The sequence below is a fragment of the Oryzias melastigma genome, linkage group LG17 (assembly GCF_002922805.2).
Source record: "Oryzias melastigma strain HK-1 linkage group LG17, ASM292280v2, whole genome shotgun sequence".
Lineage (NCBI taxonomy): Eukaryota > Metazoa > Chordata > Actinopteri > Beloniformes > Adrianichthyidae > Oryzias > Oryzias melastigma.
The window spans coordinates 23,617,570-23,641,344 of record NC_050528.1 but is presented as its reverse complement, the minus strand read 5'-3'; the positions used below and the strand labels follow the sequence as shown (position 1 = coordinate 23,641,344).

The following is a 23,775-nucleotide window of genomic DNA, read 5'->3' as shown; positions in this document are numbered from 1 at the left end:
CGGGCCTGATTTAATCACCTGGAGGGCTGGATCTGGCCCCCGGGAAAATATGCAGGACACCGGCCCTCGAGGCCTAGATCTGAACTCCCCTGTTCTACAGCGACCTACGTCATCCAGCTTTATCTTCATCATTCACACCTGCTGGTGTCGGCATTAACAGCCTCGGTAGCACAAAGTCAAGAAACCACGTCTGATGAAAAGTCTATGTAAATGTGCATACACCCACATTTTGGTTAGTTGGAACTCCAAACTTGACCACTCTGCTGACAGCTTGAACCTTTTTGGCATCTGTTCACTCACTGCGTTCAATGGGGAAGTTAAGTGTAACCACCCGCACCAACTGATCCTATCAGCAAAATAAACATACCCCTCTACTCAATCGCACACAGCTGTGCCTCGGTTTGATCCAGTGCAACAGAGAACAACTTCAGCTCAGCAAGGTAAGTTCAGACACCACTGGTGGGACTCAAATTTGAGTTTAAACACATTGGTTGATTCATTTTGTTTAGAGTTATGTAAATGATTAATGTATTTGAGATATTTTACATTGTTGAATGAACTGTTGTTTCCTTTTTTTAAGGTTATCAACCTAATTACTCAATTTACTCAAATGAAATGAAATAAACAAATAAAGTAAATGAGTTGATTCCTTGTCCTCAAGCAAACTAGGCCTTTGAAGTGAGGGCAGAGCTGGAGAAAATAAAGAACTTGACACTCAGACACAAAGAACATCTCAGCCATGACCTTCCAATCAACAGGAAGTTTATAGCTGAACCTCCCCATTCTGGGCGGCCAGGGGGGCAACCAAAGTGCAGAGGTAGGGCGGTTGACCTCTGATCGGTGGTTTCTACCTTACCTGCCCATGTGTCGAAGTGTCCTTGGGCAAGGCACTGAACCCCAGCTAAAGCATTGGCAGTCTCCATGCATGTCAATGAGCCAGACACAGCGGTATGAAAAATAAATGTTCTAACAAGTACGCAGTTGGACCCTTTTTTCTGCTAAAAAACAGGACGAGATGTATTCAAGCACTCATCATCATCTATCAAAGGAGACGTTGGCGTCTTATTCAGGTCATGGAGCGGCAAGTGTAGCAACAGATGAAGCAGTTTTGGGAAATTGCAGTTGGTGATTTTACAGAGAAGCTGTGGATCCAACAATTCCACGACATGCAGCATTTAGTGAGCTGTGTGACTCTGGAATCTCTAACGGGCAGACAGTTCCTGCAAAGAAGTGTGTATAAAAAAAAAAAAAAAAAAAAGTCTTTCCATTGCAATTTTGTGAAATATCTCAATTTTGATAGATCCCCAAAACCACCCCTTTCAAGTGGAAATATTTTTTTTGATAAATGCAAGTTTTTATTTTTTTATTTTGGTGTTTCTACTAAGAAAATGTATTATCACAAATCCAATTTGTGCATTTTCAAAGTTAATGGAAACACGGCTAATGAAGATCCAGCAATAGTTTGAGAGATGTGCAAAGTCCTGCCAGTGTCTGTTTCTACAATAACCTCAACGAAAGTCATTACCTCCAAACTGTCAGGACCAACCTTCATGATCCTCACTGAAGTTCCCCGTTCTCAAACCTCGGCACTAATACTGGTTAAGGACTTCAACATACCCATGGATATTGGCGATCTTTCTTTCTCAGTTTGAGAGTTAGGAGATCACCAGTTTACAGACTTGACCAGTCATACTAAAGGGTATATCTAGTGTTCTCAACACCTATGATCTTCACATCAGTCCTTACTACCACCCTTTAACTCTCCAGAAATATCTCATTTCCAAATCCAAAGAATATTAACCTAGATTCTGCTCCGGTGTGAACTGTATTCTAGCTCTGGACTTCTGATGAACTAGTTTCCATCTACAACAACAGTCTGCCTTGGATTCTAAAGTATAAAAATTCAGTCTGTAACCTGTTCTCAATTATCTGACTGGTTCACTTAGAAACTCCTCCTATAAAAACTAAAGGTCACCACACTTAGCAACTATTTAAAAAATACCTAAACAGTTAATAAATTATTGTAAAAATGTCACATATTGGAATCTATCAGACAAAAAAGGACTTGTACTCTGGTTTAATTCTTGAAAAGAAGGTCACACAACCACATCACGTTTGCAGTTTTGAACAAGAAAACCCCAATTCTCTCCCTCCAGTACTCACCTGATGCCTGCAAATCCCCGCTACCATTTTCAATGACAAAATTGATGGTATTCACAAAAACTTCAGCTCTTTTTCTTTATTCTCACCCAGTCTTGGAGTTCCCCTTATCTTGTCAGCTTCTCTCCAATTGGGAGATTCCTCCTGTCTTTCGCATCTACAATCTCATCCGTGAACCAAAGCTCTCAGGAGGGGAACTGACAAGTGGAGGGCTCTCCCCTCCCAATAACTCTTCCAGCAAAGCTTTCATCATCACCGTAATTCACTTCTTACTCATAAATGGAGTTGTTCCCACACTCCTTGAAGCGGCAGACGTCACACCTTTAAAAACATTTGTTTGGATCTAAATAACTTTCACTCTGTTACCACTCATTTCCAAATTTCTTTTAAGAGTTGCAACAAAACTAATTTCCCAGATAAAACCAAAAACTATTCTGGAAGAAAATCAGTTGCCTTATGATAGCTGGCTAGTTTATATCTCCATCCTCATCTTTCTTGTGTTGAGACATGTGTTTGACATAAGTTCTCTGTCTCTCCTGACCCCCAGACTCTCCTCCATTGGCCCTTTTTATCACTCACCCTAAACTGGTTTAAATTTTCCCTTTCTGGCAGCATTCAATTCATCCATTCTCCTCTTTCAGCAAACCCTCCCTAATTAGTTCTGGTGTACCTCAGGGTCCCTTTTTTTATTTCTCACTATTAACAATTCTTCTTTCTCCCTCTCCTCATATAGTCAAAGAATTGTCCCAGATCGTTTTCAGTCATTCCACTCTCACAAAAATAATCTCACCAATCCAGCCTGTTTTCATCCATGTAACATCATCCCCGTACTCCCCTCAGCCTCGTCACCTCCCACATTTATTACTCCAACTCCCTTCTTAACACAACTGGGACTAGTAAACTCTATTGGCTTCAAGTCAAATCCAGAAGAAATTCCAGGCTCCTGAACATGACTTCCACAGGTCACTTCCACCTTGTTCATTTCTCTGGTTCCTCTCGTTCTCTTGGATCTTCATTCTCCATCATCTCACTCTTTTTTTAACAATTGGATCGCTATGTAAATATCTTTAATGTAAATATGTCTGTCTGTGTGTGACCCAGTGAGGGACTGATGACCTGTACCGGATGTACTTCCCTTTACCCTACAGCTGCTGGGATAGGCTCCAGCAACCCTTGTGACCCTACACAGGGCAAAGCAGGAATAGAAAATGTATGGTTGGATATATAAATAATTCAACATCCAAAAAGTTTGAGTTTCATGGTTTAAGGTTAATATTGTACCTGTACTTCACAAAAATATGAATCACTGCCTAGTAGTGTACAAATATTTGCAATAATACTTTTCTGTCCTTTTGCTACAGATTTTACTATGTCCTCAAACATTCATGGACTTATAAGTCATAAACTCAGGGGTGGATGTGAAGACTTTTTTATTAAGATAATCTAAATCTATTGTTTGATTTGGGAAAGATTAGCAGCTGAATTTATGTATCTCTGTCTCTTGTTAGCAGCCTTTTCCATGGCACAAAGGTACTATTTCTACTTGAACATCTCTATTTCATAAGATTGGCATCTCGAACAAATCTTTCAGGTATATCTTATAAAAACCTCTGAGAATTCGCCACTCAACTAAGATAAGAGGTCGCATTTGATAAAGGTTTGTTCTCATGTTTTTGTTTATGGGTTACAAGTTGTTTCAGGCTGAGAGAAAAATAATATACACATTAAGATATGGAACAAGTAACAAACAAAAGACGGTTGGCAACTAAAAAATTAAAAGAAAAACATTTAAAATAGCAAAACACAGAATTTAACAAAACCAAAGAAGGCATCTTAACCAAAAGCTAAATTTTTTGTGCTTTCAAAGATCATAACACAATTAGCAGATTAGTAAAAATGTCTGTTTGAAAATTTTAAAAAGGTGTTTTTTAAATTATATTTTTCTCTTGAAGTCTATCAATGCAAATATAAATGAAACCACTTTGGCTCCAAAATTGCCGTAATTTAGCATCTACTTGAAAGTAAAAACACAAATGTTTTTTTTTCATAGCTGGAACTAAAATCAAACTTTAAGGGGCTATAAAATTTATTCCAGTTTCAGGGTTGAGGAAATTTCCCAATACTCCACCCAAACATTAGAATACAACATTGTTATTTGTGCAAAAGTCCACTTTAAAAAAAAGTTTTTCTTTTTTAAAAGACTTTCTCTCTATAAAAATGTTTTTTTCATAAATCATTTCACTCCAATATAAATCAATTTTTTTTAAATTGTATTAATTTAGTTACATTTGCTGCATGTCCCCCACGATAAACAGATGATTCAGCTGATCACCAGCCAACTATTTTTTTCTCATTTTGTCGAATAGACGAGCTGTTCCCAGCCTGTTATAAAAGAAGAATTTCCAGACATATCTGTTCAACAAACCATCTAGTGTGACAGTTTAGGTAAATCTGTGCTTCCTCAGTGGAAAATCAAGAAATATGTTTCTGCAAGCAAAAGTGAGGATTGACTGTAGCAAGTGTGTGGGAAACAAGAGAATAAACGCTTTTACTGTATGGTCCAAGCTTCTTATGGGAAAACTGTCATGCTTTAGGCTTTTCTGAATGGAGGAAAAACACTGTCATCTTTGCTTTTTAGTAGGTTAAATTGCTGTGAAAGGTTTTTTTTTTTTTTACAGAGAAGCAGGAGACAGGGAAAGAATCCTAGCATAAGTAAGAACTAGTAGTGGGGTGGCCATGGTGCAGCGATAGGGTGGTCGACTCCTGATCGGAGGATTGCGGGTTCAATTCCATGTGTCGAAGAGTCCTTGGGCAAACTGAACGCCAAATTGTCTCTTGTGGAAGGTTGGCGCCAGTATTCGGCAGTGGAGCCACCACCCGTGTGTGAATGTGTTTGGGGCCTTTGAGGAAGGTAGAATAGCTATACAAGCATTTATCCTTTAACAGTCACAATTTGTGAATTTTTTCTGCATGTCCTCAGAGATGACTGGACAGTTTTGAGTTAAGTTGATACTACAGCGACTTTTCAATTAATGAGACTGAGAGATCACTTACAATGAACTCTGGCTTTATCAAAAACACTCAATGTTTTGCATCATGGAACAGGATAAAATAACTAAGGGCAAAAAGAGTAAAACAGCCAGACAACAAAACACAGACAAAAATCGACACCTAAATCCCAATCCGCCCAGACAGGCAAAGGGAATGATATTCTCTAATTCCTTACTCTCACAGCAGGCCTAATGTGTCTATAAATCCAAATGTATCTGAAACTCAACATCAGTGTAGAAAACATTCCATTATGGTTTTGTATTTGATTTATTTGTAAACCCTCTGTTCTATTTGGCATTTTTTTAATTTAATTTTTTTTTTCTTTTTATAATAACATGGTTTTGGGGGATGCCCCGTTAATGCCAGACTGTTCTGAAACTTTGATGTGCTGGCTGCCTTGTGATTGGTCCATGGTTCAGAGGTGGGACCCACTGCTGTCTCCATGCACAGAAACATAGACTGTTTGGGGGAATTCTGTGTACATCAGTTTTGGTTTTCAAGTGAAAGTGCCTTTAGGAGCCCTGTGAATATTTTCACTTGGAACTACAGAATATTAGCGTTTCAGGAAAAAAAAAAAGAAAGCAGCTGCCTTCTGAAGCCCAGTTTCATGGAATATAGAGATACCCTAGAAATGTCCATAAATGTTTGATACCTCAGAATCCTGCTCTCTTCATGTTCATACATTGTAGAATATCAAAACACAGAGTGGATTTGGATAGTTTTGCCATTCATAAATACAGCTTGTGTAATGTATTACATTCGTTTCAAATATAGGAGTAAGAAGTAAATGCAGATTAACATTATATTTATCAAAGTTATTCTTTTCCTGCACTGACAAACATCCACACACACATTTACCAGTTACATAGCATACTTTTTATGACTAAAGTCTCTCTCTGTCTAACAAGAACTACACTTCCACATGTCAAAAATATGAAAAGTAAGAATATCTGATTTTCCTCTCAAAGACATAGTACAGGGCAACTTAATACTGAAAACACAACTCCTTCACAGGAGACCAGCAGATACATTTATAAATTCAACTGTGTAAATACTGAGAAAACAAACCCTCCCCTTGCCTCCACCTGAACTGTCTAAACTATTGCTCAGCATTGAAATAACATTTTCTCTCAAAGCAAAACACAAAGATTGAGAGCAACTTCTGCAACATCAAAGCTTGAAAAGTCAGACTCAGACCATGTAAAAGGTCCTTCTGCCAAAAGTAAAGGGAAAAATGTTTTACCCATGATTCACAAATCGGTCTCCTATTCATGCTGTTAGAATTTCACTATTTATGCTTTTTATAATTCAATATCATTTTAACCCATTCATGCTGAAACTTGTATCTAATTATCTTAAAAATATATTTTCTTCAGTGTTTTTTTCTGCACAAAGTGATGTTGAGTCCTAGATTAAATGATATATTCCAAATTAGCAACATACGACGTGAAGGGGTTCAATAAAAATGTCATTTTGAGAAAAGAAAAAGTAGTCAAACTAAGGTACATGTTTTATAACAGGAAGGGTTCTTGAATTTTTCTAGTTCTGAAATGAAAATATGAAAACACCTCCATGTGAAGCCCTGCTAGTGCTAAAGAACAAAGTCCTCCCCTCTCAAAAAAAAAAAAAAAAAAATATGCATAGCCTGATTGTCATTGTGTTGTTTCAGAAAATGTAGCAGGTTTCTTATCTGGGGTTGGAGGGGCGTTGTACTGGACACCAAGTCCAACAGGGTGAGTGGTCTCTTCCCGGGTTATGGACTCTTAACTCAGCACAGGTGCCTGATCACTCTTGCTTACCAACATTTATACTGTATGTAAGAAATAGGATGATGTCCTGTTGGCTTCATCAAGCCAGGACCTCCAGCATGCATTGGGGCAGTTTGTGGTCATGTGAAGCGGCTAGGATGAGAGTCAGAACCGCTAAGTCTGAGGTCATGTTTTCTTGAGCAGAGAAAGGTAGTTTTCCCTCTCTGGGTGGGTGGAGTGCTCCTATCACAGATGGAGAAGTTTAAGTATCTTGGGGTTTTGTTCATGAGTGAGAGAAGTTCTGAGCGTGAAATCAACAGACAAAGTGTGCGGTCATTGTACCGGTCCGTTGAAGTGAAGGGAGAGCTGAGCTAGAAAGAAATGTTCTTAATTTACTGATCGATCTTTGTTCCAATACTCACCCATGATCATGAGCTCTGGGTCTCGACCGAAAGAACAAGTGACCAGAATGAGCTTCCTTCGTAGGGTGGCTGGGCGCTCCCCTAGAGATAGGGTGAAAAGCTCAGTCACCCGGAGAGAGCTCAGAGTAGAGCTGCTGCTCCTCCATATCTAGAGTATAAGTTGAGGTGGCTCGGGTGTCTGATCTGGATTCCTCCTGGGCGGCTGGAGGGGGTGTTCTGGGCATGTCCCACCGGGCAGAGGCACTGGGGAAGACCCAGGATACACTGGAGAGACTACATCTCTCAACTGGCCAGAGAACGTCCAGAGTCCCCCAAGAGGAGTTGGAGGAAGTGACCGGGGAGAATGAAGTCTGGGAAACTTTACTTAAACTGTTGACCCCACGACCCGGTCCTGAATGAGCTGAAGAAGAGATGGATGGATGGTAGGATGCATGTCAAACAAGGTTGGGAGTTACAGGTAAACCTATTGCAGGGATAGGCAATCCAGTCCTCGAGGGCTGCTGTCTGCATGATTTCCAGATATCTAAGCCCTACTCATGACTGATTACCTGCAAGTGTGTCCAGCCAATGAGAACATGCCAGAGCAGGGTATGTTGGAAAACATGGAAGAATGCCAACCCTTAAGGCCTGGAGTTGCCTATCCCTGGCCTATTGGGAACATGCCAACATGGCCGGCATGTATTGTGTCAGAAACAAGTTCTAGAATTTCTGTAGACCATTTATCTATTTATTTACTTCATAATTTGATGCGCCCTATAGTGCTAAAAATACAGTAGAGCTGACCAGTTCTTAAACCATATAGGTTTTTTTTGTCATCCGTAGAGTCTATGGGTTTTTTGCTTCTTTCTCTTATCAGCCAAGAGACTAAATAAAAGCAATTTTGCAATAACCATATATGGTGTTAATAATACAAGCTGTCTCTATCTAATAAACTAAAGTTAAAAAAAAAAAACAGAATAAAGTGTTATGAAGTGAGTACTCACAGCCAAAAGAGAAGTTTGCCAGAAGTTCTCGTCTATGTTCATTTACTTTTCTCTTCCATCACATTGAACAAGAACAACAGAAGATATTGTCCCCACAGAACATGATTTCATACGTATTCTGTGCTCTTCTCTTCTAACCTCACAGTCTTGTTTCTTGGAAAAATCTGTCATTTTTCTCCCCACGTCTTCTGTTAGTCATGCATCAGACACCGAGTCAGTCGACAAACACATAAGAGTGTTTTGTGCTCATGTCAAGTGGGGGGCATCAAAGAAAAGAAACAAAGAAAAAAAAAGATGGCTTCAGGGTGACTGAAACACGTGCCCACACACATCGTGCAGAGACGACAGTACATCACCACAGACACACACGGCGTCCTGGGTGCCGGGGTCGCCCCGAGGGCGCAGTTTTCAACTGTCTCATGTTGAAATGAAGAGTGTCACAAGGTCACAGTCTCTTCATTTATTTTCTCCTAACAGAGGTGGAAGTCAACCCTCGGAGTGTAGGGAGTAAAACATGGCAGTTCAAGGGCGTAAAAAGCAGAGGGAAGAGCAGGATGACAAAATCTGTGAAAGATTAAAGAAAAACAGGAGAACAGAAGCCACGAGAGAAACAACAATCAAGACTTGTAGAGAAAACATCCATTACCATCTTTTTTTGTCATCTAGTTCAAATATGTGTGCTGGTCTTTAACCCTCAATACTGGAGATGGACTCCTCGACCATTTGAATTTACTGCACGTTTATTCAGTGTAACACTTGCGCTGATCAGCTGGGATTACGTAAGCTGAGTAAAAGTTTTACGATTAACAGCAGTTGAAAGAATACAAACAAATAAACTTCCAGTATTAAAGACCAACTCCATTGAAAAACTGGGTTTTAACATATTCTTGTGGAATTTTCTCGTGATGGAGGACATTTATAAAGAAAATCAAAATTGAAATTGTATTTCTGAAATTTCTTTATTCAAATTGTGGTGAATCAGGAGCAGAAAAAAAGAATGCCAATGGAAGAAGCCTGAGTTAGGTGCTACAGTCAGCTTGTAGTTGCTGCGTAAAATCTACAATCAGCAACTACAAGCTCCCTGCTCTACTCCATTCTGATTCTTCCACTTGCAGACAGTTAGATCCATTTATGTCTTTGTTTTCCTCCTACAAGCTGGTATCTGGCTCAAAACTGTACACCTGGATAACTCTAATATTGCTTGCCATTTTTCTGTTATGTTGGGTTTTAAGGGCCTGTAAACAAATGGATGATGGGAAATGGGGCCCATCTTACTCCATGCAAAAATTTCCCACAACTTAAAGGCATTTTTAACGAATGACACAAGTTTTTTTGTTTTTATTTTAGCTTAAAACAGCATAAATATAATTAAAAGACAGCTGGGAACACTTTAAAATAGATGGGTGGCAGTGCCTCAGGTGGTTGACGTCAGCCCTAGCTCTGGGAGCGTACTGGCAATCACTCCCACATCAGTGACTTACCATCACTGAGTTTGAAGGAGAGGTGAATAAATAATGGATACACATTACAAGTACCAGAACAAGCACAGAAAAATCCAATCTATAATTATTTTTATTATTAAAATATACTTGGAATGAGTCTGTAAAGAGTTAATTGCTAAGTAGAAAAGGGTGTTATAAAGTCCCAAATTTGTAATTGTTTTCATGATAACAAGGAGTCAAAATGCATTAGGTCAAGTGAAAAAGGCCTCCTCAGTTTGGTGAAGTTAAGAGCAGTCATTTCTATTAGCTATTGATGAAAATGTACAGAGAAGAGTTGAGGTTTACACCCTTCAAAAAGTTTCTGTTGCAAAATTGAATGAACATCTCTGCAGTTTGAGTAATCCATGTAGTATCGAGTTTTGGGGCAGCTTCTCCAGTCTTACATCTATTGGGGGCAAACTTTTGATGTCTGAATCTTGCATGACCTCTTTCTGTAGAAAATGCTACAAAAACATTCCCGCACCAAGCAGGCTGCTCTCTGTACAGAATAATTTCAACTCTGGGAGATTTCCTCACCACAAAATGCCTCGCCAAGCAACGCTCCAGACAGATTTTGGAGGTCTAGCATCCTTGATACTCTGGAGGAGCCAGACAGGCAAGCGCTGATGAATCCAGGGTTGAGCTTCAGCCAATGAGGGTGTAACAAAAACAGGCTGAGGGGACTCCAGAGGGGGAAACCTAGAGGAAAAACACAACATATATCAAACTCCGTAGAAAGCATAGTGTCTGTCTGATCGGACTCACCCAGCAAAAACAAGCTGAACTTAAGCAAGAACGCCAATATCTTTCATGTTTCCAGCGTGCAGTGTGAAAACAGAGAGGGGAGGGAAAGAAGACATGCAAGAAACTGCCAGTTCTTTCCACAGGCAAAGAAGCAGAACAGCTTTACACCCCAGGAGCTCATTCTATCATAATACTGATAAAGAATGCATCATTTGTCACATACTGCTTACATACTGCCTTCAGGGGTCGCCACAGCAAAGTAGCGTTCCCTGCTTCCCACAGGAGGTTTTGGGAGATTTTTATACCGGATGCCCTTCCTGACACAATCCTGTATTTTTTCCGAGCTCGGGATCAGTACAGACCCAGACTTGGGCCACCTTGTGGCTACATATTAAGGCAATAGCACAAAGTGTCTTGCCCAAGGACCCACACTGGATGAAGCTCATTGCATACCTCCTGCATACAGGAAATCAGGGTTTGATCGAGTATTATCAGGAAATAGTCCCAATTGGGCTTTTTTTTTTTTTTTTTGATTATCGTTTTTTCTGATGCAGAAAAGGCAAATAAAACATCTACTAGATTTTTCAGATAAGTTGTATATCAGTTGCGGTCACCAGAAAATTAAAAATGAAGAAGAAAAAAAATAAGATGCTCTTTTGGGAGATTAAAAAAAAAATACAGGGACAAGTGCGAACATTTCCTCTGAAAATGCAAATCATAATAAGAAAATAGATAATAATAAAAGACTAAGGCTTACGACTTCCCCCTACACCTACTTTTATCCCTCCAAACGTAGAGTTATGAAATAATTGTCTTCAAATTCAGACATCACTCCCACTTGATGACATCATCAAAAGTCGCTGGTCAGCTACGTTAGCGTACACATCCTAGCGCCCGAAAATACATAACTACATCGGTTTTATAGTTTTAAAAAAAGTCATGCTAAACAAAAAGTCACTACTTACATTTAAATATAAACTTCTCTGCTTCAGAGCGCCCACGTGAAGAAAAGCGCTTCTCCTCCTCAGCTCAGTGCGATGCGGAACACCCTTGCAGAGGAGGGGTTCCCTCCCCCAAATCTAAACACTACTGAAGTTTAGCTTTGTAATACATAAAGGAATTAAATGAGTGGCTAGTCTTTTAGCACAAAATATGAACATGTTTTCAGATAACTATAACATAAATAACATGCTAACAAGTGTACTAAGCTCTTTATATCATTCTAAATCTGTTTAATTCTTCGTCTGTCGCTTTAGAACAATTTTGCCAAGGCTGGTGCTACACTGAAAAAAATAAACATTGTAGCAATTAGCAAAAGGTCTGTAATTTGTCAAATTTGAAATTATTAAGAAATGATGAAAATAACTGCGACTTATAGTCCAAAAGACTACAATTGTTCATTTTTAAGTTACATTGTCACAACAGTTGCATTGCCTCAAAACACTAAGGCTGAATTTGAATTCTTACCCTACCCCTTCATTTAGCCCTCCAGGCGGAGAGTTATGGAGAAATAGAGTCCTCAATTTCAGACGACACTTCCCCTCGATGACGTCATCATTATTTGCAGGTCAGCTACATAAGCGCGTAGATGCCAGCGTTTGGAAAGTACTTCAGTTTCATAACTTTAAAAAGTCAAGCTGAAACAAAAAAAAAAAAAATCATTACTTACATGTAAATGTAAACCTCAGAGAACACCCACGTGGAAAAAATGTTCTTCTCTGCGCCTCAATGAGACCCGATTCACCATCCCGGCGGAGGGATACACAATAAAATGTCCCTATGGGTTACCCTTAAAAAAACAATTTCGGACACCACTACTGCCTCAAATGCCCTCATAATTGGAGGGTTAGGGAGATGCCATGGAGGAAGAATTCTGCCTAAAATGTGAAGCTGATTTAAAATTTTGCTTTATCAGTTAAAAGTAGGGGTGTCAAATTATTATGTTAATAGCAGACAAGTATTACAGACAAATAAGTGTGTTAGTTTTTGTTTATAGTTCCTAACAGAACTAACCCCAACAATGCTGCGACTCATATCTATTATGTGAGTGATAAAGCCCGACGAGGTGTTCATTATCGTAAATTAATGGGGTACATAGAAGACTTATCGCATTGGATAGTAAATAGTGAAATAAGGTACGTTAACACATGGTATTAAAAAGAAGTTTGGGGTCAATATTTTTTGGATTACTTTGAAAAGTGTTCCTACTTTTTATGTGTTTAATTAGAGCTCTCTGAACTCAATGTTTAATTCTTTTCTTTTTTTTTTACTTGTTTTAGATTGAAAATATTACCCCTTGGGGGTGTAAAAGTAAAGGTTGGAAGCCTGTTATATTAGGAACACTTTATAAAGCTACTTTTTTAGTTGTTGTTTTTAGATCTTTTCTGTGAAACAATGTCACAAATTTAAATGAATTTACCTCAAAGCAAGGCTTGTCACAGCAAACGTTAGATTAGAATAAAATAGACTAATTAGATTAATTACAGATCATTATTAATTAATCACACAAAACAATGAATTGCATGACAGCACTAGTTGAAAGTGTTTCAATGTTTAAGGTTTTTTTTTTTTATTTGACAGCTTTGCGATGTTTCTGTGTTCATCTAAACCTCACCAGCTGTAGGACTTTAGCTGAAGGGCTCTCTGATCTAGACATATACATGCTTGTTTTATAGTCCTTGTAAAAGGGCAGTTAATTACTCTCTTTAACCCACAGCTCAATTGATGAAGCTTCAGGCGTAGCCCACTCGGCCATCTCTGGTTCCAAAAGACAAAGGCTCAGTCACAAACAGACATATGCACATAAACCAGTCACTCAGCTGTAAATCAATACGTCCTGCTTCCAACAGAGCATCCTCAGTAGGATCATGGAGTGTTTGAGCGAGCCGCCCTCACGTTGACACCGATGGTATAAAATCTAGGCTTGTTCACAACAATTCAACACTTTGTGAACATTTTATGACCCTGGAGAAACCAGCTTTGCAGATGTTTGGAGAAAAGAAGGAGGAACTCCACATTAACACAGATAAGGCAAGGGTCTGAAAAATAAGGTTAAAAAGTGATGTTTTCCCTGTTACATGAAAAAGTCAACTTAGAGGATCCTTGAAGTGATATCTTTGTACATTCGGTAAAAAATGTACAGTCAAGTGTTTTTAAAAATAGCAAATATGAACAAGGAAACTGGTGTAGAATTCTAGGGAATTATTTAGAAAAATCTTTAAGATAAAATGCAACAAATGCAGGACTACACCCAAGAAATACATATAAAAGCACCAAAAGACCAGTTTTCTCTGTTTGTCTAATAGTTCAACCACACCCTTAAATTTCACAACTTTCTTTTTTATTTCCTTTGTTTAAGTTTAGAAATGAAGTTTTTAGTGTTCTTTATTTATTTTTTTTTTTACATGAGCTAAATCCAAAGGTCTTCCCCTCGCTGAGACTTTCTTTCAAAAACATCTTTTGTGACAAACAAAGTGTTTTAGACATAAAACACAATAAAGGAAGGAAAGCTTGCAGGCCGACACAGAAATGGACAGTAAATCAGGCCGAAAGGATGAAAATTCATAAACTGGAAATTTGAAATTTGCTCATCCACAGATCCTCTATACTTAAGAGGTGGTTGATATGTTTTTTTTTCAGCCTTTTAAACTAAGTTTATAAAGAATACATATGTTACAGATGCAAATTAAATCAACAATTAGAATAAGATGATATAAGGATATATTTTTTAAACAGTAGGCATGCATGGCAGTAATATATTGCAGGTGAATTAAGACCAGCTATGAATGAATGAATGAATGAATGAATGAATGAATGAATGAAATGGTTTATTTCAAGCAATCAGGTCATAATACATACATAACATATCACTTAATAAATCACAAGTTGATCACTTGAAAGGGAGTGGAAGGAAGCGAACTTATATAATCCCACCCCGACTCGACCATTTTCTCTACATGAATTATCAATATCCAGTTCAGGACTTAATATCAAATATTAATAAAATCAGTCCATTAAGGATCATTAATGTCATTGATGTGATCAAGTTTCAAAGCATCCACGACAAATCATTTATATTAATCAGTAAAGAAAATTAATACCATAGTGATTGTAAACTTTTCAGTAATCATTACTGCATATTACACAAACAATAATCTAATATTCTCATAGAAAAAAAAGACACTTTGTGCATGAATTATGATAATACAAAAATAATTAAATCATCTTCATTTGCTAGTGCAGTAAAGGTCAAGATATTCTCGTAAAAAGAAGACAATTAGTGCTCGTGACCCGGAACCGGAAAAAAAAACAGGTACTGAAGAGCAAAAAATAAAAAATACAAATTTTTAAATCAGACCAACTGATGCTTTTTTAAGTGTAATATTTCTAAATGAGTTCATTAAATTGAAAGATATTACATTTTGTCAATCCATTTTCCTGTCGAACAACTATTGTGCCCAAAGTATTTCTTACAAAGCTAGAACTGTTACACATCCTTACTCCCAACTCTTCATTTATTAACATACGTTTTGGGTGTTCCCATTAAATCATGGGTCCTTAACCCTCAGGACACCGTACCAGACGCAGTAATGTGAAACTGGGTCAGGGTTAGGGCGCTGGTACTGCGTTAGTGTTCCAGTACCAGGTTAGGATTAGGGTTAGGGCACTGGTACTGGGTTAGGGTACTGGTCCCAGTACCCAAGGGTTGGGGACTCCTAAACAGTGTATGCATTTTTCACTGTCTGTGGCCCGGTACCACGCGACTCTTGGACCAGCACCAGTTCGTGGCACCGAGGTTGGAGACCTCTAGTTTAATGGGAACAGCCAACATGTCAAAAAACACTGAGCTGGGGACACTCGTCTGAACCACACGTCCACATATGACGCGTTGGTAGTGAAAACGCGTTGAGGACTGATGTTTGGGGTCCTTGCTGCAGGATAGTCACAGACACACACAAAGAACCCGAACACCTTCCTGTTTGCACATAGAGCCAGGAACCAGCAGAATCATGATACTTCCTCCTCCGTGTTTGACATTTGAAGTCACACAACTGGTTGTTATTACTAGTAAATTATATTGTTTTCCTAGCATACATTCTCTACCTACTTATTTTGAATTCTCAAGCATTTCACCAGCTGCCTTTGTACTTCTGTCAGGAGTCAGTGCTTTGTCTCTCCCTCTGGTCACCGGCGGGAGCTGTCTCAAGAGTACTGAACTCACTATATCTCCCAGAATACCCAGCACACACTCTCCAGATGCAGGTCAGCTGACACTCAATGCCAATCACACATGATACTTGAGCACTGCCCAGAGCCTCACTCAGTGCAAAGGATTGCTTGAGCCATCCCACCTGCATTACCGAGTGTTTCTATCTGGACCTGATCTTCTGTTTATGACCCTGCTTTATCTCTGATTGGCTGCTGCCTGCCCTGACCCTCACATGGACTCTGACATCTATTGTCTCTTCTTTGATGCTCCCATGCTCGTGATTGACCTCTGTCTGAGTCTGATTTAGCTCTATGGACTTTATGTGCCTGTTTTTTTGCCTGAAAAAATGAACCTGCTGCAAGTGGAACCAGCTGTCTGGCTGTTTCTGACAATTTCTCATAAGCCTACTTTAATAAACAAACTGCATCATCTTCATAAAATATATCTTAAGCTTAAGCTGTTCTAAAAATTGTGACCAGTCCCTAAAGAAATGAATTAGAGAGCCAGAATATTGACCATTAGTCAAATCTAGCTGAGAACCTGAATGACCAGCAATCCAGAAAACAAGTTGACACAGAAGTTTGGGGGATTTGAAGCCAGCACCTGGTCAACATCTGTAATATTCCACTCTTTTATCTGCTTCACGTTATAAAAAAGAGCGATGTAGTTCATCATTTTTTACTGCCTGTGTTGGCAACTCATACTCATCTCAGATCAAATGCCTTAGCAAGCAGGGAGTTGGGTTTCTTGAATACTTTTAATAACAAATCATACCTTTCTCCTCCACTCATGAGCTTATAACAGATGTACAATGAAAAAATACAATCGTGGTGGAGAATCTACTATGGTCCTGATGAAAGAAACACATCTGGCTTTTACAGTCATCTGGCCCGTGAGTGAGACTCTGCTCTGAGCCTGCGAGCCTCAGGGAGAGGATCAAAACCAGGCCAGAGGAGGGAGAATCATAGAGAAAAGCAGAAATGCCATCCATCCTTTATTCTAACTGCTTTCTCCGCGTCGGGAGTGGGGACACTCGGGCCTCTTTGTCTCCTGCAACTTCCTCCAGCTCCTCTATGAGGAATCCCCAGCTGCTCTCTGCTCAGGAGGAGGATCAGGTCTCTAAAGTATAAGCCTTTTCTAGACTGGAGCATCAAAACTAACTTCTAAAAATGTAAAATGTTATCGTTTATCAAAAGAAAACTCTTCTAACTTAGTCAGCAACTGGGGTATTAATGGGAGGAGATGGAGGATAGATAAAAACCATAAACCAACAAATCAAATCGCCAGTCTCGAAATTATTATTAAGATCATCTTCATTTTCCTTTTATTTGGCTTTTTTGCAGAAAAAGATCAATTTTGTTTGGAAATAAAACCAATAAATCTATTTATCAGAATGCAATGCTAAGGATTTACCTAAAAATGGAAGATGAGCCAAAATTTGTGTGTTAAATTTAAATATTTTAAAATGTACCCATCAGATCACTTATAATCATCATTATTATAGTCGTCACCATCATCATAATAATTTTAAATAATAAAAATAAGCAGTCAAATAAAGACTACTGATTGTCATTTACTTATCTATATGAAATAAAAAAAACAAAGTCGGACAAAATTAGATCGTTATTTTATATTATTGCATTGTAAATTTTTTATTGCAGCAATATAATTCTAACACTACAAACTGACAGCAAACAATGTTCCTCTTTGTGAGCAGATGTGTAACTTAGAGCCATCTGTCTAAAAATCGGGGCGCTTTGGTAACACTGAATACCTTGTGATGATCCGGCCTCTCTTCCTCTGTCTTCCACTAACCCCTCCTCTACATAAAAAGAGGAGGGGTCGGAGGGGCCAGGATCAACCCTGCAGACTCTTGAGACAGTTCTCCGAGCCCCGGGAGTCAGAAGAAGACGACCAGAACAAGCCACATCTGTCCCTGTGAGGACTGCGCGCGCTGGAGATGACTGGACTGGCACCGCTCTGGCTGCCTCCCTGTGATTCAGGAATCTTTCAGAGGCCGTGAGAGCGTCTGAGGAACTTTGACATTATTGGGTCTCAAAGGTAGGAAAAACATTGAACTTTATTTATCAGAGTTATCAGGAAAAATCTTGACGCTTCATTTAAAACTTAATTTTATCTCAAAATTGAAATGTTGAAATGACTAAATTCAAGTTAAATTAGATTTCAGTGTATTTTAAAATTGTTTTTTGGCTACTAGAACATTTTAATTAAACAGTGTTTTTATCTATTTTTGACTTCTTATTCAGCACTTTGGTTGCTTCTACGTGCTATATGAATAAAGTGATTGATTAATTAAAATTATAAAGATTATTCCTGCTTACAGTAGTTCATTACCTACAAACAAATATGAAACATATTGAAAGAACAGAGAATTAACCCCAGTGAAGAACTCTCAATGAAGTTTTATTTTAACTTTACAAACTGCAGTGGCGGAGCTAGAACATTTCATATTGAGGGGCGGGAGGGGGGCATAAGACTCTGGAAAGGTAGATACATTGTTGTTATTAATAGTAAAATAGCAGTTCTTTTAGCTGAGGTGCTTTTATGGTTTTCAAGAAAAGACGTAAACTCATCCTTTTAGTGTAGCTTTTAGGTAGTTTTTACATGTCAACATGTTTTAACTTGACTTTATACATTTTAAAAAATAATTAATTTGATTGTGTATGTGTACTGGGTTTTAATGTGTTTGTATTTCCTTTTTATTATGATTGCTATTTGAACTACTATTTTTTGTCTTATTTTTATTTATTTTATTGTGGGAATTACTTTGAGATGCTCGTTAGCAGGAAAAATGCAATACAAATAAAGTTAAAGTTGAATTTAAAAATATTGTTTTTTTATTTTTGCAATGTTTAAAGAAGCTTCTATTGATGATTTCTTAATCTTTGTCAATAATGATACTCATGTTTACTCCAAATTTGCTCCACCGCTGAATATCAGCAAGTTTATAATTTGTTGTTTTTCTTCTTTCAGGGGAATTTTATGTAAAAAACAATGATTTGGCATGTCCATAAGTTAACCATCACATCATTAATTTAACTACAAATTCTCTACTCATACTAATAATGGTAACATTATAGTAAAGGTGTAGGACTAGACTGGATAAAACAATACTTTTTTAAAAAAAATTTTAGCTCTGGGACAACTATAACAGAGATTTTTCTAGCCAAAACACAGTTTTTTTCATCTCAAACTAAATACAAAAAGATGTATGAGGTTTTTTGTTCAATTGGAGCATTAAAAACATAAGATCCATACCTGATTCAAAATAAAAAAGTTGTTTTATCCATCGGAACCATCTACTTTTTACAGTCATTCTTACAGAAAAATCCCCACTTCCTTATAACTAGCAATCACATTAATGGATACATTTATTTTGTTTGTTTCAGGAGCAACAAAGTGGATCAGCAGTGTAGGATTAAGTCACGCTCAGAACCAAAGTTAAGAATGAAGACTCGTCTGCGGGGCTTGGAGTTACTTCTTTTGGTGACTCATTTGCTTGTGGTCAGTGGACAACTGGAGCCAAAGAAGAAAAACATCCAGTCGGTTCTGGCTGTCACCCAGAGAGTCGGGCTCGTGGAGCGGGACGTTCAGGGCCCAGTGAGGCCGAACATGTCGTTGCCCCGCCGCAGTCAACCTCCCATGTGCACTGGACCCACAGAAATCCGGGATACCTTCAAGTACATCAACACGGTGGTGTCCTGCCTGGTTTTTGTCGTGGGGATCATTGGGAATTCTACCCTTTTGAGGATCATCTATAAGAATAAATGCATGCGGAATGGGCCCAACATCCTGATCGGAAGCTTAGCTCTTGGAGACCTGCTGCACATTATCATCGGGATCCCCATCAATGTTTATAAGGTAATAATGATTTCAACTTTAAATTCCGACAAAGATTCTGAATTTCAACCGAAGGACTGTTTCCTGGATGTCCTTAAATGTGGTGTCTTGTCAGGTGGTCCCCATAAGAGTATTTAAATAAACACGCACATTCCTAACACTCTTCACATAATCAAGTGTGCACACACACAAATACACACCAGGGGTGAAAGCGGAGCTCCAACTTCAGAAATGTTATTACTCCGCTGGTTTCTGAGCTCCTTTATCCCCTCAACGTCTCCTGGCATGTTGGGTTCATTTTGTGTGTGACCGGCAAATCAGTATATTTAAATGTGAGGTGAGTGCGTTGAAACAGCAGGTTGTGGTTACATAGTGGAGATCGCACGCTGCACATGGGCTGGTATGCCGAGATTTAGCATCGCATATGATTCCAATTGATTTTCCACTTGCATTCCAGCTGCCCGCCAAGGAAGGCAGAGAAAAAATCCCCTCGGTGTTGTCCATTTTCAGTAGTACTTAGCTGTACTTAGGAGGTACTATACCTGACTTGGTCATAAAGTCTAGAGGTCAAACTGAAGCACAGGGGCCTCCCAGGGGAAAGCCACAGTGTTGACGTTGCAATCCCATCAGTTTTATGCTTATTTGGTCTAAACGGGACGTTCAACAGCCCTCTCCGTTTCTGTTTGTCCCCAGCTCCTGGCAGAAGATTGGCCGTTTGGGGTGACCCTGTGCAAACTGGTGCCGTTTGTCCAGAAGGCTTCCGTGGGGATTACCGTGTTGAGTCTGTGTGCTTTAAGTATCGACAGGTTCGCAGCTCAAGGTCCATCGTGACCTTCTTCAGATGCAAGTGGTCATAAACTCGAATATTTTTTTAAATAACTCAATTTTTTCATTCGTCCAGGTATCGGGCTGTGGCATCTTGGAGTCGAATCAAAGGGATCGGAGTCCCAAAATGGATGGCTATTGAAATAGCACTTATTTGGATACTATCCATCATCCTGGCAGTGCCTGAAGCAATAGCCTTTGACATGATCACCATGTACTACAAAGGAGAACACTTGAGAATCTGTTTGCTGCACCCCATGCAGAAAACAGACTTTATGAAGGTAAGCACAAATAAACATATTTTTTTTTTAGTTTGATGGTAAAAACTAGGTATTGACACAGCTGTACCCACTTGAATGATGAATAAAAGCTGAACGCACAGAGACATGAACCTGCTGTGTGAAAAGCACACTTCACTAGCTCCCACAGCTGTGCTGTCACCGCTTCATGAACTGATAGGAGTTAGATACAGTTCACAGAAGGTAGAATACAGAAGTCTAAAACCTGCAGACACATCGCGCGCGTGTGTGTGTGTGTTCCGAAGATTCATCAATTACAAAAAATATCCCATCTTCAAATCCACCGAGGTCTTGATAAATCAATTCCTCCAAGTTTGTCAGGAACAACTTGAAACACACCCTCGAGCCCTCCCACTTCATTCCACATTAGACTGAGACCACACTCCACTAAATCTGCAGCCCCGCATGCTGCCGTTCTCCAGCACAGATGTTGGAGCATAATTCAATTTTTCTCTTCTCCCTGTGCAGTTTTATAAATCAGCGAAGGACTGGTGGCTGTTTGGTGCATATTTCTGCTTGCCGTTGGCCTGCACTGCCGTTTTCTACACCCTGATGACCTGTGAGATGCTGAGGAAGAAGAATGGCGTCCAGATTGCGCTCAGTGACCACCTCAAGCAGGTGAAAGCAGCTTTGTTTTGTAATTGTTGTTTTTTTTTTTTATCAAATTCCAGCTGAAAGTTAAAAAACTAAAAATGTAAATAGATAAATAAATCTAAACTTGTAGAAGGACTTTAAATGTCCTAAAAGGCATTTTTTTTCTTTAATTTATGACTCCATGGAGGCTCAGATCGCACAACCAGACTTTCAGTGTCAAACTGTGATTTATGTGTGTTCAGCGGAGGGAGGTGGCTAAGACGGTGTTCTGCCTGGTTCTGGTCTTCGCTCTGTGTTGGCTTCCCCTTCACCTGAGTCGCATTCTGAAGATCACCATCTATAATGAGGAAGATCCAAACCGCTGCGAGCTGCTCAGGTATGTAAGAAGAAGCTCCGCCTCTCACACTCCAGGAAAAACCGGGGCAAACCTTCACCACATGTTTGACCTAACTCAAAGAAAGAATAATATGTCTCTGTTTGCTATTCAGTTTCTTTTTGGTGTTGGACTACATTGGCATTAACATGGCATCCATCAACTCCTGCATCAACCCTATCGCCCTCTACATGGTCAGCAAACGCTTCAAGAGCTGCTTTAGGGTAAGCTACTCTCAATGGGTAACCAGTAAACCCTACTTTCATTCCGATCTGAAAATCAAAGGATTATTTTGTTTAATTTGTTTCTCTTATCTTTTCCTTTGGTTCAGAAAGAAATATCTAAACAATTGCAACATTGACATGCATTCCAATATTACAGGCCTATCCAGAATAACTGTACAAGAAAACCACTACTTTGGTAGAGTTCTACATTAGTGGTTTTCTGCTGGGAATACATGAAGCAAATTTTTTGGAACATTTACCTGATTTGCAAAAAGGACTCGAGCTACATTCACACTGGCCGAAGGAACTCTTGTTCAGTGAAAAGTTGATGTAAACGCACGTTCTGTGTTCAAAACTCTTGAGTTCACGGCAGTCACGGACCTAGAACATTTTATAAGGGGGGTAGACGACTTTGAATGGGTGGCAAATGAGAACAACTGAGTGGAAAGTTACAAATGAAAAGATCAAATATAAGTATTTCCAGCACTTTTATCATTGTTACTGTTAATAATTTTAAAACAGCAGTTCTTTTAAGTGAGGTGATATTACCAATGCTTAAAAAAGCTTACATTTATATTTTTTTTAATCTTTTTTTAATATGATAATAATATTATCTCTAAATTTAGGGGTCAAGTGGTGAACCAAAGCTTTCTGCTATGGGTCAGATACCCCTCCGTAGCTCCGCCCCTGGTTCACAAGTCGCTACCATTGACTGTATGTAGAGAACTGGACTTAGCGGTTGTGATGTCACACATTGAAAATACCACCATCGGCACCAGCAAAATGAAGCCATTTCAGTTGCCATTTTTTCACGATACGATAGTCACAATGTTGGAGCCAGATGTCGGTGATCGGTCTGAGTCAATGTTTCAATGGCAAATATCGTGGCCAATCAGGGGTAAGCTTCTTTGTAGTCCACAGTTCTACCAATGAAAGGGCCTCAGGAGAATCTGTCAATCACACAAGGTGGGTTCAGCATGCTTTAACTGAAGCATCTGATTGGTCAGTTTAGAACTTGAAGAACTTGTGATGAAGAAAAAGAATCTTTAAAAAAATTTGGATTGGCAATAATTTGTTGAGAACATGTATCAGAGCAAGAGTGATTATTCTGACAAACGGAATCACTGTTTATTTCTCAATACTCTGTGGTATTTTGGCTTCTTGGAACCTGGAGGTAGATCCTATTTGGAATGTGAGGGGAGGCAGTCACTCAGTCCAGTTCTCTATATACAGTCAATTTTTAGGTTCGTTCTCAGATCCTACATACAAACCGTTGTTCACTGAAACAAAAGTTCAACCAGCTTCAACGTCAAACCAGCTGAACTTTGACCAATCAACGACTCGGATTTGGCAGTGACGTGTAAATAGTGTCCTTTTCAAAACACAGAAGTGCCAAGCATTGTAAGCATGATCATGGAGAAAAAAATATATATTTGTGGAATTATATGACACAAAGTCTTTCAGATATCAGAGTAGAGCTGTGAAAAAAAAGCCTGGAGCAATGTTTTTGGAGTTTCCTAAATTTAATACAGTTAAGTTTCTACAGTTTGTGCTTGGAGATCTTTAAACTTTAATTAAAACTAGACAAGAACTGTAAGCTATCATTAGGGTTTCACTTGCCCAACAACTTTGAACATATTGGCTCTGTTTTGACTAATAAATATGATGAAAGTATAATGCAACATCATGCACAAACATCATGCAAGATGATTTCCCCATATGGACCTCATCACATTTCCCTTTTTTTAGGAAAATATTTAATTATAAAAAAATGAAAATAACATCATCTAACCTGCAAGTG

General features: G+C 38.9%; 1 protein-coding gene across 1 annotated transcript in view; it reads left to right on the top strand.

The window, feature by feature from the left end:
- The first annotated feature begins 356 nt into the window (after positions 1-356).
- The window catches only part of ednrba (endothelin receptor Ba), a 25,420-nt gene continuing 2,001 nt past the window's right edge, over positions 357-23,775 (top strand). Inside the window, exons 1-8 of the mRNA XM_036216443.1 lie at positions 357-440; positions 17,633-17,859; positions 19,209-19,680; positions 20,353-20,465; positions 20,561-20,765; positions 21,252-21,401; positions 21,620-21,753; positions 21,866-21,974. Of these exons, the coding sequence (XP_036072336.1) occupies positions 19,267-19,680; positions 20,353-20,465; positions 20,561-20,765; positions 21,252-21,401; positions 21,620-21,753; positions 21,866-21,974 (1,125 nt within the window). The 5' untranslated portion in view covers positions 357-440; positions 17,633-17,859; positions 19,209-19,266. The remainder of the gene's footprint in view (positions 441-17,632; positions 17,860-19,208; positions 19,681-20,352; positions 20,466-20,560; positions 20,766-21,251; positions 21,402-21,619; positions 21,754-21,865; positions 21,975-23,775) is intronic.